Source organism: Anopheles nili, chromosome 2 (assembly GCF_943737925.1).
Source record: "Anopheles nili chromosome 2, idAnoNiliSN_F5_01, whole genome shotgun sequence".
In the NCBI taxonomy this organism is placed as follows: Eukaryota; Metazoa; Arthropoda; class Insecta; order Diptera; family Culicidae; genus Anopheles; species Anopheles nili.
In genome coordinates this window covers 56,157,878-56,174,887 of record NC_071291.1, presented here as the reverse complement: position 1 = coordinate 56,174,887, position 17,010 = coordinate 56,157,878, and the positions used below count along the sequence as shown (strand labels likewise).

General features: G+C 43.2%; 2 protein-coding genes across 4 annotated transcripts; one reads left to right on the top strand and one right to left on the bottom strand.

Annotated features, from left to right (window-relative positions):
- Window positions 1-303: 303 nt before the first annotated feature.
- On the top strand, window positions 304-9,629 carry LOC128720730 (uncharacterized). 2 transcript variants are annotated; one of them, XR_008410767.1, is made up of 15 exons: window positions 304-638; window positions 1,380-1,589; window positions 1,671-2,072; window positions 2,150-2,350; window positions 2,413-2,523; window positions 2,602-2,705; window positions 2,891-2,949; window positions 3,739-3,875; window positions 3,967-4,060; window positions 6,196-6,365; window positions 6,454-6,784; window positions 6,866-7,121; window positions 7,182-7,334; window positions 7,474-7,801; window positions 8,360-9,629. XR_008410767.1 is itself a non-coding variant. In XM_053814424.1 (14 exons), exons 1-14 carry the CDS (start codon window positions 318-320, stop codon window positions 8,382-8,384), a joined length of 2,916 nt encoding a protein of 971 aa, XP_053670399.1. In that variant the 5' UTR covers window positions 304-317; the 3' UTR covers window positions 8,385-9,629. The 2 variants fall into 2 exon arrangements, 1 of the variants encoding a protein (XP_053670399.1); XM_053814424.1 differs by lacking the exon at window positions 7,474-7,801 and having other exon boundaries at window positions 2,891-3,291.
- Window positions 9,630-9,639: 10 nt separating this feature from the next.
- On the bottom strand, window positions 9,640-15,125 carry LOC128720731 (lysophosphatidylserine lipase ABHD12). Of its 2 annotated transcripts, none has more exons than XM_053814425.1 (6): window positions 15,026-15,125; window positions 12,950-13,068; window positions 12,682-12,860; window positions 10,894-11,466; window positions 10,666-10,827; window positions 9,640-10,589 (listed from the first exon to the last, which is right to left on the bottom strand). In XM_053814425.1, exons 1-6 carry the CDS (start codon window positions 15,115-15,117, stop codon window positions 10,425-10,427), a joined length of 1,290 nt encoding a protein of 429 aa, XP_053670400.1. In that variant the 5' UTR covers window positions 15,118-15,125; the 3' UTR covers window positions 9,640-10,424. The 2 variants fall into 2 exon arrangements, with proteins under 2 accessions (XP_053670400.1, XP_053670401.1); XM_053814426.1 differs by lacking the exon at window positions 15,026-15,125 and adding an exon at window positions 13,224-13,275 and having other exon boundaries at window positions 9,641-10,589.
- Between the last annotated feature and the right edge of the window lie 1,885 nt (window positions 15,126-17,010).

The following is a 17,010-nucleotide window of genomic DNA, read 5'->3' as shown; positions in this document are numbered from 1 at the left end:
GCGTGTCCCATTATTCAGTGTTTAATATCTATGCGTTTTGTTTCTAAATCGCGCTCGTTGTCCGTGTTTTCCGTCGTGTTCCACCGAGTACCGAAACCCCTGAAAACCCCGCGTGCGTCCCGTGGTGGAGTGAATAATCGATACGAAAAAATTCAAGCATATTGAGTAATAAACAATCCAAACATTGATACATTATCACCAGCATCACCATCCTTCACCTTCCAAACCACCACCAACACCAACCACCTACCCGACCCGACCCAACCCCACAGTGCGCCGTATGGTTATGTCGTGTGGCCGCGTAGGACCGAACTGCTATGGCCGAAGACTTGGCTGATCAAATTGACGACTATATCTGTGTATTTGAAGGAGCCGGTGATCTAACGATGGATACGTTCGTCATGCTACTGTTCGCGCTGATCGTGGTAGTGATTTCGCTAGTGTTCGCGACCAAGCTGATCTACGACAAGTACGTCCTGCGGAAGGGCGCCACGACCGGTGGGACCGTGGAAGGTGCCGCCGGTTCTGCCGTGACCGGAACTACGGCTAGCGTGGCTTCACCGGTGGTTTCTACTGGTGTGGCCGTTGCGGTCGGTGGCACGCGCCTGTCCGAACCGAAGGAAGTGCTCACCAAGAAGGTAAGTGAGGTCCTTTGAAAATTGCTGTCAAATGGGACATCATTTTTACGTTGTAAGGATAAAAAAAAATGTTTTCAGATTTTAATATTTTACTAAAAAAAAGTAAATGTATTCACAATAAATCAACCGAATTGGAGATTGGGAAAAGGATCTGTTGATCTTTTGAGGATGTTATTTCTGTTCGATTCCGGAAATTTTTTTTTTAAGATATATTACATATGTTACCTGAAACACTGTTATATTTGGCGATTTACACAATGCTTTTCGATTTATAATTATTATGATTACATTGAATGTAATGATTTCTAATATAATGATAACAACACAAATGGTGTATGTTACTATGTCTACAAACCACTGTACATTGATCGTGGAGTCGTTGATCTAAAAATCGGTAGGGTAAACCAACCACAATTAGTTGAGCATTTTGCTTTTGCCAGTTTTTTCATTTATGTTGCTTTTCTAATGGTAAAAAGTGTAAAAAAAACGACAATTGCATTTTGTAGATGAAAGGATAGTTTCATCTACAGAATACACGATCGAGAAATACACTTTATATAAAACTTCAAATATTAACTAGAAACATCCATGGCATATTAGTGATACACCGAAGGTGCAATACTAGGATTATATTTAATATATTTAATCAGTAAAAACACCGTATGGGACTATTTAATTTTTTAACATGCATTCTCAAAACTTGGCTCTGTGCTTGATAAACTTCTTGACGCATCATTGCAGGATGCCATCCTGTCGCAAGTCCGTAATGGCGGTGCCGGTGGTGTGGCCGGTGGTGCACGACCCGGCGGTGGTTTCGGTGGCGGTGGAATGGGAGGTGGCGGCGGTGCCATGATCGCTCGCAAACGAATTTCCCGCATGAGCCCCGGCCCGGAACTGACGCAGAAAAAGCGTCCCATAATTCCACCGTCGAACATCAATGGAGCTAATCCGGTAAGTACGCATCCATGAAACCAAAATCCTGAAGATTATCCCTGGTTTGATATTCATTTGTTGTGTCGCTTCCTCGAACAGGAAATAACTAAGTGGGGGATCCATCTGTTCCGCTGGTTGTACTCCGACCTCGTGGTGGTTAACAAGTTGCTGCAGGACTGGGTATCGTCCGTCAACACGGCCCTCCTGACGCACGTCGAGCAGCACGAGATGATCGTCGAAATTGTGCGAGTGCTTCCCGAGAGTCTGCCTCCGAACCTGTCGAGCATCCTGTGTGAACCGACCGACCAACCGAACGAAGTCGAGCTGCTGTTCGACGTCGATACCACGCCCGTCCTGCAGATCAAGGCATTCAAATCGAACAACCAGAAAACGGAAGTGTCCCACTACAAGGCAACCATTTCGCGACTGAAGTCCCGTGTCAGCGTTATCGTTAACTACATCGCGCTCAAGGGAGAAATGAAACTCGAGGGCTATCCGGACGTGAGTGTCAGGAACGATCGTCAGGAAAGACGAGTTGGCGATGGTTTTTTAACGCTTATCGTGCGCTTCATTTGTAGATTAAAATTCATCTAAACAGCATTGGACCGCTGAAAACCGCCAACACGCAGGACGAGAAGAAACAGATCGATCTCATCACGGAATTGCTGATCGGATCTATCCGGGATGTCGTGTATCCGGTGGATTTCTCTATCTACTCCACTTGTCCGCGCATAATGGGCGAAGAGTCCGATGAGGTCACATCAGACTATGGCTATGGCGTGAGTAACTGCCCTGAATGTTGTCAATGATCTCCTCGTTTACTCGTTCTGTTTTCTTTCAGGGATACAATGATGGATATCGAGCATATCAGGACGACGCGTACGGTACCGGCCTGTCGGCATCGCCGAGAAAGCTTCTAGTCAAAGTTCTCAAAGCGGAAGGACTTCTTAAGGTGCGTTAACGTTTTTTTTTGTGTGCCAAGAACAAACGAATAAATGCCATTAACACTCTCATTACTTCTGTTCTGTAGTGCACTAAGCCGTACTGTGTGATCGAAATGGATGAACCAGCTCAGAAGCACCAATCAACATCTAAGCAAAGCCAAAGCCCGTACTGGGACGAATCTTTCTTGTTGTAAGTAACCACATCCTGTGAGAGATCCTTCTTATGTATGTCGATTTAGCGAATATGGTAGTCCGTTCCGTTGTAGCACGTTTAGTGCGACCAAAATTTTAATTTGGTGGTATCTTTTATTTTTTCTTCTTTCCTCTCGATGTATGGAACGATCGGTCTCTCCCACCTGCATATCTTCCCTGTAGTGACCTGTCGAACCACTCTACCGAACTCCTATTCGAGGTGTACGATACTGTAGCAGTAGGTAAAGATAATCCAACGGCTGATCGAGAGGCCGACCAGGAAGAGACCTGTGAGGATGCTGGCAGCGATCCTCTACAGGTTTCGTCTCCGACGGCCAGTGCGGCGACAATGGCGCCCTGCATGCCTCCGTCGACGCCCAGCGTCGACAGTACTAACACGAGCGTGCCAAACGAACCGGACAACGGCAGCGATGGTGCCCTAGCCACCGTTGCCGAGTGTCCCGAGCCAAGTGCCGTATCGCAGGACGATACTGATCGTGCGCTAGAACCTGAACCATCCGCTCTCGACGCCGGTGGTGATCCCGCATGTTCCGATACTAACCAATCTAAACCCCGTACTGCATGTGAGTGGAAAACCGTACTGCATAGAGATGTGCTATCGTAATAGGATGCGTAAAATGATATGTAGCGTATTTAATAAGCCATTTATTATAGCAATTCCCACGTGAATTGTGTACAAATGCTGTAACGTGAGCATTGCGAATGTTAATTCAATATTCTTGTTTTATCACATTCAATTGTCGTTCAGTTGATCATTCGAGTGCAATTAACCTCAACTTGATGTCGTGCTCACTTATGTAGAAGAGTATGTTTTCGTATATTATGCATGGTGTAGATAGATTGATAACCATTAGATGCTTTTTACATGACAAACAAGATCAGTACGCTAACAAACTCGCTTACAAAACAATTTCTGTTTAGAGAATTCGCAGATTAACCTTTTTTACAGCATGCCGAGTACTATTTATTTTCCACGCTCTTATTAAAACATTTTTACGTCTTCCATGCAGCGGGCGGACAAAAGTTCCTTGGATTGGGCTTGGTTGGCATCGACGAATTGGCCAACGGTCCGGCCACGACTCAGATCCTCGAATTGCAGCCTCGTCCTTACGAAACAGAAAACATTACCGGTTCTCTAACGGTTGAGGTAAGTTGGACTATTGCACGTGAACGCATCGTTCTATAACAATGCGAATGTCCTGATAATATCGTTCAAACGATCTCTTCGATCCTACTAGTTCGTGTTCATCGATTCCCCACCGGTTCCAGCGGCAAGGCGACAGTTTACCCAACCATCCTTCCAGACGAACGGAATGTCCAATTTTGCTCGAGGTAAGTGTAATTAACAAGAAACCAATCTATGGTTCTATGGTTTTCTCATGAAATTTTCCCTGCGAGACATAGTAATTCCGATCATCGTTTTGTTTATCCACTTTCGTACAATCGTACTGCGCACTGTTTGTGTCTATTCGTTATCGTTACCAGTTTTGCCACTCACTTTCACACGATCATTTATCTGTTTTGTTGTACAGTGCTCAATATATTTTATATTTCGTTCAAAGTTGTTTTGCACTATGTGTGTCATTATTTGTCTAGTTAGCTATTTTCGTTACTTTTGTTAGTTTTGTGATTTAGTTTTTTTTTTCAATTAGTTTGGTTTTGTTCCTTTTCACTGCAGTGCTATCGTGTTTGATGTTGGGTTTTGACCATTTGCTCAAGTTTCCCAACGACGAAACACATTCCGTTTTTATCATTATTATTATGTTTTACATAAAATTTACTTGTGATGCACTTGTATGAAGCATTTTCTGAAAAGTTTCCGTTAATCTCCCAAACAAGCAAGAGATAGATTTTTGCACCAAAACCCGTATATCTGCGTTTCACTGTCGTTTATTTTCCTTTTTTTGATTTACGAAATGGAATCTTCTCTTATGACTTCTCGCCACCAGCATACCGCATTCTCATTACATGACGCAACTGTATACCAACACATCGTGGCGCTTTTAACATATTTTCGGGCGAATTATATCTAACGATTATCTAACTTTTTTTTTCAAGAAATGTAAAGAAAAAGTATATTTTCTCACATAATCCCTTATCTATCTGTTATCTATTTTCTTTTCTCTATTTATTGTTTCAGAATATTAAATCAATATCAAATACCAAATACAAGACTTATTTTTTGCCAAACTTTTACTCAACACAACATCACGTACACTCTATCTAAGCGCACGAGCAATCGTCTAATTCGTAAAGCAAATCTTCAATCTTCGCTGCTCATCTAACAACCAATGCTGTGCGCTGTGTTTCTTTATTATGGTGTCCAGTTTCGAACTTAATCCCTGAAACAGAATCTGTTTGGCGAAATGATTTTTATTTTGTGTCCATTAGTTTAATTTATTTGTTGATGGCTCAATCGGTGTTGTAGTTGTACTCGATGAATAAACTTCACTCACTGTTGGAAATTGTAGGTCGCTTTATTTTCTTGTGGTTTATCAAGATCTCGCAAAATTTGCTTGTGTTTATCGCATCGTATCCATTTCATTTTGATACTATTTGATTACTATCACCTTAGTCGCTACTGTCAATCTGCATGTTCCGTCATGCTAAGTAATGTCCTTAGTTGCTATGGATACGGTGTCGAAACAGGAAACGGCATGCTCAGTAGCGCATCATAGCTCACCGCACAGCAGCTTTGTAGCTCCAGGGCCATCTAAGAAGACAAGAATACATAACTGTTGCTCCGTAAATTCACTTCCTTCGAATATCAGATTACGTATAGTGTTGATTCGAGCATTAAAGTACAATACACACCCTAAAGACAATGTAAGGAAATTTCTGCCAATTTCTATGAATCAATTGCACTGAGAAGAGAGATCTATGTGAGTAAAGATATTTTAGCCTGCTGCGCTCGAACTGCCATTAATAGACACTAATCAGGATTGGGTTTGCGATATTTTTTGAACAGTTTTGCACTAACGAATATCATTTGCCTGGAAATCAGTGCACTTGTTGCATTTTAGCTGCTTAACTACAAATACAAGCATGATTCGCTTATGGCTCGGAAGATTTCATTACACCACCAAACATCCGCACACAGTCTTAGACCGACGTGAAAAATGTCCTTTTTTTCATATCATTCTGCATGCGCTTCGATTGCAGCTCAAAAAAAGCTCTAAAAAACGGGATACAAAACGTTACCGATCGTCGAATATACTTGAGTATCTAGAGATTCTTTTTTGTCCATTTGTTCCTCCCTCCAGCAGAGTGTCGTTCCGTTCCAAGCTACGCGAATTGGTATCCTTTTTCCTCAACTTGCTTGAAATGGTTTTAAAAGTTTCGTTTCATTTAAAAGTGTGCCTTTGTGATGTTTTTTCGTTTCTTCCTTTGTTTTGTGAAGAACAGCAAGTCATATATTTGATGAAATGGGTACATTTATGTTTGTTTTAATCCTGATATTTTTACAGATGCCGTTACAAGTACACCGGGAGCAACGGCGAGCCCTACGGGGGCTAATAAACATTTGGTAAATGGCACCTCAACGTCTCCATCTTCACCATCCAAACAATTGCCCACTAAGGCACAAACGATGACAGAACGGAACCAACGATTCCAAGCAGCCGAAGCTAATCGAATGGTAAACGTTGAACAATTCCTAGTTCCAGCATAACGATCAACTATACGCTTCAACAAAATTAAACTAATACTGTTGCAATCTCCCACAGAACAACTCCTTCTTGAAGCCAACAGCCACCGGGCAGCTGAGCCCGATTAATGGTGGAAAATCAGAATCAACCCCGGCCTCGCCGGCACTCTCCTCCGCTTCCGCCACCTCGCAATCCATGTCGGCCAGCTTGAGCAACAGCGCTCCTATTAGCATCAACTCGGCGCCACCGCTTAAGAAACCGCGAAACATTTTCGGCACGCTGCGCAACAAGCTGACACCGTCGAAGAAGTCGAAATCCCTGGACGTACCGCAGTACAGCCCGACCACGCCGGGAGATAATATGCGTAGCGCGTCCTCAACGCTCAGCCGAGGACCATCGTTTGATCAAAGTTGGTTTCATACGGCTCGATTTTGGCGAGTAACTCACTGATCACTATTTTGCTTATATCGATTCTTTATGTACCTCGCAGGATCGAACATCTTCCGCAATCTGTCACGCAAGTCGTCCATCTCGGAGTCTTCCGCCATATCAGGAATGTCGACCGGCAGTGGGCGAACGTACGTGCACGAGGAATCGACGCTGCTGCTCGAGACGACCGAGAATAACGTCGTCCGGCACTATCTGGTTCCGCTCGAGGTGGCCACCAAGCAGAAGAACTGGAAGCGCAAGGGTACCAAGCTGCACATTTATAACGATCACACTTTTGTGGCGAAACACATCGATCGGTGAGAAGCACGCATTCTTTAAATAAGCTGCAACATCTGACCGTTTGCTTGTAATTCCAGCGCGGTCCTTTGCTTTGTCTGCAACCGCAGCATACCGCGCCGTCTAGGCAAGCAGGGCTACGAATGCCGGGACTGTACGATCCAGTGCCACAAACCGTGCCACGTGCGGGCTCCCCAAGCCTGCCCGAATCCGAAGATACTGTCCATGCAGCTGTAAGTACTGCGGCCACGAATCGCATCGGTTGCCATTACCCCGGTGGTGACGGCTGCCCTCTTTTTCCTCCCGACGGACGTGGTCCACACGTTAATGCTGATTCTCGTTTTATCTTCTCACCCCGTTACTCCCCGGAAGGTCAACACTACCCGTGCTTAGAGATTAGTGACACCCCGATCCCGCGTTGTACCGAGGCCACTGCGGCTTGCCGGACCAACATTTGTTCTGCCCCTATCCCGTCCCGTCTAAAGCTTTCGTGTATCGGCTTTTCTTCGCACGTCCTTTTTGCTGCCCGGTGGTTGGTCTTTCCATTTTTTCCTCCATTTAGTAAGCATCTTGTTTGGCTTTTTTTGTTATGCCACTAAGAATTTCGATTGTGCGGTTGAAACAAAGTAATAGCTCCGTCTGTAAAACTCGCTTAATACTAGATCGCGGCGCAATGACCAGCAAATCTGCCAATCGTTTCGTAAGTCCCTAGCGTGAGAATGTTCCTTCACATAAGCTAATTCCTTATGGTTTTCGCTATTAAAATGTGTGCTCTATTCGATTGATTCTAACAACCAATTGGTCATGGATACACAAAATAGGTGAAAGGACTCAGTAACTTCTTAAGATACTAACACTGCAAAAAGTAACTAGATGAGCTGCTTTTCAACTAATTGTTTTTTAACACATTTCAACTCCATTTGTTTTTTGCTCAGGTTTTAATTTTTTATCAGATTTTTATTTTTTTATCAGATTTTTCAAATATTATATTAACTTCTGTTCTAACGACACCTGCCAACAACTGTCTTTTGAGTTTTTATTTTGTTTTTTTGCTTTTAACTATTAGTTTTTAATCCTATGACTCATGGCAAAAATCCTATTGCGACGTGTAAAAATAACTTGATAGTAAAATAACTTCAGCTCTTCCTTAACGCATTGCAAGAGAGTGTAACTAATCCGAATAGCAAGAGTGTTTGACTAAACAGACTTCAAGCGTATGTAGCTTTTCTAGTATTGACAGAATCTTCACTTGTTTCAGATTACGATGGCCCTGGACCCAGTAGGACATTTTTGTGCACAACCGTTGGCCAAATGGTTAAAAAATCACAGGAAGCGAACGCATCTCTGCCAAAGGAGCATTTATATGGTGGAACATAGTGATCGGCTTATAAATCACTGTCAGGAAAAAAGTATCACCTCTCAATCTTCTAAACCTTACGTAAAACGTTGACAAAACTAAGATCACCAAACTAGCAAACAAAAATGTCTCCTTAGCGTCTACGGTTTCCGCTTCTTGGATGCTCGAACACAAAACACAATCTCCCCAAAAAAAATGGTAAAATTAGCAATTCAAATCACACAAAAAAAATATATATACACATATTTCTCGAACCATGCATTACGCTACGAAAACGCTACTTTGTAACGACAAGTTTTATATTTGATAGCAGCTTTGTAACGAAACAGGAAAAACGATATGATGCCACTTAGTTTACTTCAGTGCTGTTCGACAAACTCGCAGAATTATTACTAGCTTCGAAACTTTCTCAAAATGTCCCTTTATCGCTCTCTTTCACTCTTTTGCTCGATTGGGTCGGTAAGATTCTCCAGTAGATTGTTTATTTTATCAACGAATAGTTCTTCTTTTGGTGGATCTAGCACAAGTACAAAGCCGACAGAAGGACGTTGAAGGTGAACAGTAAAAAAGCGACCATCGGAGGCGATCGATGTAAGTCCTCCTGCGTAGCTTAGCTTGACAAAAAACGAAATCAGTGCCTATGAGGTTTTTCGATCTGAGCTAGGTATAGTCATTATAACATAAGAACGGATCTTTGGGAAAATGTAAGAAAATGGGAACATAAGGAGTACCGAAATCCTACGTAGTTTACTTGAAGGGAGCGTGAATTTGTTAGCAAAATAACGGTGGAAGATTGTCAAATTAAAAGAAACATTTTGATAACGCACTGGAAAATGGAATTAGTCAAGAACATAAATTATCCATCAATGTAGAAAACCCCCACATCCGGGAAGAGCTGTTCGTTCAGTAATCGTTCTTTAATGTAAGATCATAAGGGAAGCTCTGTGGAAACGGCACGAAAGCCACTGATCCATCTGCATACGCAGGAATCGTTCGTCCCAAGCACCACTCTCTGTTGAAGTATGTGTTAATGTAAAGTTTTGTATCGTTATCATTATTTTATTAATATCGTTTTGTAAACCCAAGATGTTAGAAGCAAACAAGGCAAAGGAACAACACATCACTGTTAAAAAAGAAACCGAATGAATAAACTTCAATATTGTTGAAAATGGAAGTAGTTCCACTATTTTATTACCTCACTTCTTTGTCTTATATTTTCTCGCTTCTATAATTATTTAGAACAGATTTGTTTTTGAAAAGGTTTGATAATTATTACCATACTGAATTTTCTTCTTTGTTATATAATCGTAAGACAATTTCTTGAACGCTTTTTAACTGAAGTTATTGCTATTTAACTCAAACGTTTTACATGTTTTTAAATACCAATACACAACGTCACAACTTTACGGCGAGTTATTTCTCTCAATGTAATCGTAACGTAAACAAGAAAGCTCGTTTGGAGGCAGTAAATATTTTTCCCATAATTTTGTTTATTGACATTGGTCTCAAACAGCTCATCTAAAAGATATTACATCATGACAGGATATTTGAATAACGACAACGCGTATTCTATACACAGAACACCCTATACTATCGGTGATCTGCTAGCACTTGTTACAAATCGAATGGCTACGCTTATTTCGAAAAATCTAATTAATTTGGTCATAGACACGCGAGCAAACTAGCCGCTCTACACAATCGAGCTAGGCTCTTTCTTTGTATCGCGTCTTTCCCTGTTATTTTCGAATTCCTAACAACTACTAGGTGAAGAGTTCTCCTTTCTAGGTGCATTGCACGCACTCCCTGGCTTTGAATGGATCAATGCACATGCCACATGCTACAAGGCAGATTTGGCTTCCACACGTTGCGGGACAATCCAGCGACATTTAGACACTCAAACTCAACATACATCAGTCCTAACTGGACTGAATTGGGTTCAATTTTACACTTGCCACTTTCAGTACCGCTAGTACTGCTCGTTGCGGTACGCGTGGAAAAATCGTATAACAATTTCTGGCAAATTCGGCGCTCGGCAGATGTACTTGTGGCCATAATGACTGGTCTTTTCGAACCGATGAAATTCGATCGGACCCCACGATTTGCCTCTCGTGTCCAACGCCCGGCGGTAGAGCTAAACAAAACGGAATGTGAATAAGGATTAAAATAAGTTGCCGGAAGAATACCCACTTTCTCTGTTCCCAATTTACCTTGTATCCCAACTTGAATGGCACCACGAGATCGTCCTCGGCGTGCAGGATTAACACGGGCTGGCGGAACTCGCCTATATGCTGATCAGATTCAAAGCGCAGCTTGTTGTCGTACATGGGTTTGGAAACGAGAAAATCGAACCACGGCAAATGGCGATACATCTAACAAAAAAGGAGGCGCACGAATTAATCACCATCCGGCACATAATCAATGGCTCGTAAGCATACCGTCGAGAACGGATGAGCACAGATCTCCTCCTTAATGTTATTGAAAGGACTCTCCAGGACGACCGCTCTGGGCCCGGGTAAGCTCATCTCGGTCAGCAGCGATAAGAGATGCGTTGAAACGCCGGTTCCAAGCGAATGACCCCACAGATAAACCGGATTCTTCGTGATACTCGTGATGTACTGATACACGGCTAGTGCATCGTAGACGACTCCTCGCTCGGTTGGCGAAACAGTGGCCGAATCACCGTACCCACGGTAATCCATCGTTATCACGTGGTAGTTAAGCCCACGCAACCTTTGATATAGCTCAACCCGATGGGTCGCCCCTCGGGAGGCCGTGTTCCCGTGCAGATACAGGACGACATCGTTCGTTGTCGCGCGTAGACACTCCTCGAACAGTTCCCGCTGGTGGTCATCGTTGGTCAGAGTGAACCCGTCTCTCTGGAACACTCGCTCTATGCCACGATACTTGTTTTCCGTTTCACTAGCGGAACTCTTCGCATCAGGCAATATGCTGCCACCATTGCTTACGTTGCCATCTATCGTAGGCAGAGTGCCGTTCGATATCCTTCCCTGTAGATAAGCAAGAGAAATAGCTGGTAAATCGCAACATTTTAAATTCCTATAAATAAAAAATAACTGTAATATTATAAAATTATCGCGCTTAGTTTGGTGATTTGCCAATTTCTTACTGGGACGATTATTAGTTCTATTTATGTTCTTTTCTTACTAGGTATTTTGCCTAAAAAACCGTAGAATAGATGAAACAGGCAATTTTGGTTTTTTCAATGTTGCGATTATTTCTATTTATTATGTCTATCAGAAATCTATCTTATGTCTTATAATGTCTATTAGAAATTCATCTAAGTATCCTAACGCCATGTTCTTTTCCTAATATCTAAGTATCCTAACGCCATGTTTCTTCTGTTCATATTAGCACCCGAATCGATCTGAACTCATTAAATAGTACTAGACGTGTATGTGGTAGCAATTACCTCGATTCAGTTTTTCTTGCTTTCTTTGTCATGTTACAATAAGTAACACATTCGTTGAACAAACCGATAGTGTTTTCTTTCCACTTCGTTTATCAAACATCCACTTCACGCGCTATCAAAGCGAACCTTTTTGCTACCACTCTACCTTCTCTTCCTTCAGTAACCGCGTGTGAAAGTTGACATCCGGTAAAATTGATATTAAACATTTATATCACACCACACGAATCCACACCGAACAACCGGAAAGTAAAGTGCCATTGGGAAGGGCTTCAAGAGCAGTAAAAAAACGCGATTAAAATTGTACCACTCAGCTGAGTAGCATTCATGCACCTGATTCAGCTGTACGTCATGATAATAGCAGATCCATCGAGAAAATCGATCCCCTCCGTCCCGTTCAAGGGAATCAAAACGAGCCTTGGGCTATTAAAAATAAAACAACCCCTAACTTTGGCGCAGGAACGTATATGCCTCCCTCGATCGTGTAATTGCATAATGGATCAAAATGATCATAATCGAGACAACAAAACGATCAATGGTGACGTCCGCATTTTGCTACTGCAAAAATAATGACGATGCGCTGCTAGCTGTACGGTTCGTCCAAATACAAGAAAATTCGCGTCAGAGTCACCCCAAAATCGGTGCACCGTCCGTAACAAAATTATAAAAATAGTCACCAGACACAATCGCGCCACGAAATGTGCGCGGTCGTCAGCAGAGCGCGCAAATTTAAATCCACCAGCCGAGGTTGGCCCCACTGAGGCAGCATTCGGTGGGAAATTTTTAGCCGGCTTACCTCGTCGACGTGTAGCTCTTTCGCGTACCGGTGCACCAAATCGTTCGGCAGCACGTGCCATACGCCAATGTCCACATCGATCTCTTCCTCTTGGTCGCGGTAGTTGATGTAGAAGTTGCGTGTCGCGTAAAGGCCGCTCTTTTCTGGCCGCTTGAGCTCCAAATTTGGCGGATAGGTAACTGCAACGAAAGCGAGGCAGAAAAAGAGTTAGTGGAATGGAATGCATAAATAAACTATTCGATCGAATCGATGGAGCTGCGTCACTTACTGAAGGTGAGAAACAGGATCTTTTTCTGCAGCTCGAAGGAAAATTTGAAGAATATCGGCAGCAGGACGAAAGCGACGAGAAACGACACCACCAAAGCGAAGCACACCCAGTAGCCGATTCTGGAAGAGTGGAAGTAAAAGAAACAACTTTAGTGCCACGATCAGGGAATCGGAAAAGCGCAGAACGACACACGTGCCCACGCAACGCCGTTGCGTAGCGCGCAAGCTGTGGTAAAACGTGCGCCAATTTGAACTTGGGTAAATTGAAACGGAACTTTAGCCACACGGAACACGAACAGCGCGTGTAATGAAACGGCATCCTTTCGTTGCGATCGCCAAGTGCGAGGTGAGATAAGTGCGGTTAGTACGAATAGTGTGAGGCCCACGTAAGCAACGACGCACACACCCGGGAGAGATGGTTTTGCCGTGCGAGTTTGTGTAATGCAATTGCACATGCATTCGCATGCACTTGACCCTGAAAACAAGGGGACCGATGCAGGGGCAGCTTATTGGCGGTACGTCGAGGTAGGGATACGGCTCGCGAATCTGCGCATCTGTAAGGTAACGTGGCTCTAGCCAACCTGGAGTTTAAACTGCATCGGTGTGCAGCACTCGGAACCAACCAAGGGCAAGGCATAGTAAATGTTTTCTAGCAAAGGGGAATATTTATAAACAGCTATTTTATTGCCGGCTTGAGTAAAAGCTGTTTTATTGCACACGCGAATGAATGAATGAAACGGAAAGTTACCGAAGAAACAAATCAGAATAAGAAGATGAATTATTGTAATAGCATGTACAATTCAGGTAAGGAAGTGTTATAACATTTGCAAGAAATGCAAAAAAAATTATTTAAACCACAATTCAAAACTTAACTAAAACAAAAAAAAGTATTTTAGGTGTTCAGTAGTAAAAAAAATATACAAAAATGCAATTATTCATGGCACAAGTAATTACTTCTTCAGATGTCAGTTGCTTTCTGGCTGATTAGCCAGAATATTGATGTAATCATTTATTCATTTCATGTAACAACATTCTTCCAAAAACTCTCCTTATTTTTGGTTTAAAACTTATGACTTAGATTCTATCTGTTTTGCGCTATATTATACAGTTACAATGGAACAATCCATACGTGATTTTTTCACTAATTGTGGCCTTATATATTTATTCGTAATTAGTTATTTTTTGTATACGGCTTTTCTTGCATCTAGCAATTTGTTGTGAACTGCAGCTTCTATTAAACAACTGAATTAATTATGTATTATTAATTTGTTTATGCATTAAATTCTATCTATCGCTATATGTTTTCCACGTCGCTATGATCGCGTAAATTTTTGTTCCTAGATAGGACATTCGTATAATCTGCAATTGCAAACTTGATAGATAACCAGGAAATACAAAGTTCAGTCTTGCATTACATAACTAAATTCCTGGCAGCGTACGACCCGGATGCAAAATGTGAGCTAATAATCAAAACAGAGAAAAGCATTGCAAACTGTGCAACAAAGCAGATAACAAAGACAGAGTGAAAAAAAAAAACAAAAACATCTCAGATGCATTATCTACGAGGCGGCTTGTAAAACAAACATTTCCAGTAAGAAACAGAATAATAGTAATAATAATATAACAAAGAACATTACTACAATCAATGGCAATGAATATTCGACAATTTAAATAGCAGTAAATTGATGTGAAGGAGAGAACTGCGTATTATGATCACTGGTAGCTTCAGACGGCAGACTCCACCGTTACAGCTTCATTTGATTGTTGAGGGGCCCTTTGCCTCCCGTATGCACTCTCACAAGCGTTCACGCCTCACATTCTCCTCAGCCGCTTTTAATTCTATTAACATCCTTCCAGAAGCGAAGAGAATGCGTGTTCGTATTGTGTTCAAAAATAAAGAAAAGACGAACGATTGTCGCCGAAGCAAGCTTGCATCAGGACGAAGCGTCCACGGACGATCGTACTTACATAACATTGAGATATATCTGTGGTGCATACGATCAACGACACAAAGAAATGCACCCGTAACGGGTACGAGTGCGACAGAATTACTTGCAACCGGGCAAATTTTACTTACAAATCGGTTAACCACAGCCCAATCGCGATCCCCGGCACGACTGTGGTCTTGAAGAAATCGGTAATGAGCCGATCGAGATCGAACAGAACCATGGTGGCGATTACTCCCTCAAGCGCGAAGGATCCGGTAACGTCTTCCTTTGTCTCACCAAGGATCGTACCCGCGGCGGGAAGTTAGTAAAGGGATCTACTGGCAGGGAATTTTTGCAAGCTTCTCAGGATCACCACTTCCGTAGCACGTTCAGGGCAACGCGAAGGAACGGCTACCAACTACAGTCAGGATCGCAATTCGAACCGAACGCTTGTGGGATGAATCATCAACCGTATAACACACTTGCCGGCGTTGGGAAGCCGCTTGGAGGCCTTCCTTTCTTTCTTGCCACACAGTTTGTCGCTGGACAAGGTCTCACCCTTTCTTTATGTCAACAAAGAAACCTGCGTGCACGTTTGTTCCCTTGATCACCGCTGTTGTTGCAGCGCCGCGAATTGATTTGTTTTTAGAAACGGCTCCGATTTTATACTACCGCAATAGAACTGACACGGGCAAGTAGAACTGTCACCTGGCATGTAAACACTGAGTGTTGTTGTTTTGGGGTAACGAACGGGTATCGGTTGTCACTAATCGCGATTTTGGACGGTGTACTAGCCTACTACTCTATGAAAGCTTTAGTCCAGTCAGACTAAAAACTCACGGCACACGTACACTCTCGCATACATACACACACACACATGAAACAAAACCTAGCAAACCACAAACGTCGTCATGGAGACGCCCTGGGAGCCAGCACGAAGCCCACCGGTTGCATTTGGTTGTATTTTTACCAATTTCACCGTCCCCCGAAAAGACCGCTTATCACGCCCGACCCAACCGGCTGGGTGCAAGCAACAAAACGCACTAACAAAAAAACGGCACACAACAGTAATCACCTCTTGCGCTGCCTGACAGACAAGTACATGCCTGCGTACGGTATGGCCGCTGCGAACGCACAACCGCTCCGATGATGACGATGACACCGCCCGACCGCCGATTAACGGGAAACGCACGCTGTCGATTGGCCCGCGTTCGGGGGGCAACACCCCACACCAACCCACCACAACTACCGACGGCGCCGGTCTATCAGCATGCGGGGGCTCTTTCCTATCGAAGCACAGCACTGAGTGCTCCCCGTGGAGCGTCACGGGTACCAACACAAGCAACAAGAGCGGGAACGATTTGCACTCCGATATCGGGCCCGAGCCGTCACAGCATTCCCCACCGGAGATGCGCTAGCGTTTCACACACACGCACAACACCAACGTAACCAGCTTGATAACGCAATTAAGCAGCAAAATTGGTCATGCTCGTAATGAATGATTGCGTTCGAGAAACGACATAAACTATCGAGCACTTGATTCTGCCGTTGGCAAGCTGCACTTTGTTTCTATTGAAGCAAGTTAAGGAAGCTTTGGAACATAATTGTATAGCATGGTCCAAGATTTTGAACAAAATCCTTCTTTCTTTAAAGAAACACGTTCACGCTGCTGCTCGTTCGAAAATCCGATGCAAAGCGGGCAGAAACGAAATTCACACTAAACATTCCGCTTCCATTTCTGTTCGCTACAAATTCTTCAGCCCCAATCGTTAATAGCCCCAAAAAAAGTTTGTAAAACAACCAACAAATGCCGGTTTCTCATGCGCAGTAACGCGTGCGCAAGAAAAACGAACGGCGACGCCGCGTTGCGAGAATTTTGCGTTGCAAAGTTTTTCCCCAGGGCGCTGGGGAAAAGCTAGAAAAGTGCAGCAGGGAGATTATGGCCAACGAGAAGGCGCGCGTTTTGGGGATACATCATGAGTACCAAATAAATACTGATATAAATACAAGAATCAACAACCAGCCGGAGATATTTTCAGATCAACATTAAAGTTCATCATCTAGTGACATGTGTTCCTTCGTGCCAATCCAATGGGCAGGACGGGTTGCAAGCAGGGAATTCTTTTTTTCTTCT

Excerpts from the sequence above, each read along its gene's own strand:
- LOC128720730 (XM_053814424.1), top strand. The coding sequence starts at position 318 with ATGGCCGAAGACTTGGCTGATCAAATTGACGACTATATCTGTGTATTT. Across the intron at positions 639-1,379 it reads AGGAAGTGCTCACCAAGAAG|GATGCCATCCTGTCGCAAGT; the intron begins GTAAGTGAGGTC and ends GCATCATTGCAG. Across the intron at positions 2,073-2,149 it reads AACTCGAGGGCTATCCGGAC|ATTAAAATTCATCTAAACAG; the intron begins GTGAGTGTCAGG and ends CTTCATTTGTAG.
- LOC128720731 (XM_053814425.1), bottom strand. The coding sequence starts at position 15,117 with ATGGTTCTGTTCGATCTCGATCGGCTCATTACCGATTTCTTCAAGACC. Across the intron at positions 11,467-12,681 it reads AAGAGCTACACGTCGACGAG|GGAAGGATATCGAACGGCAC; the intron begins GTAAGCCGGCTA and ends GCTTATCTACAG. Across the intron at positions 10,828-10,893 it reads GTGCTCATCCGTTCTCGACG|ATGTATCGCCATTTGCCGTG; the intron begins GTATGCTTACGA and ends CTTTTTTGTTAG.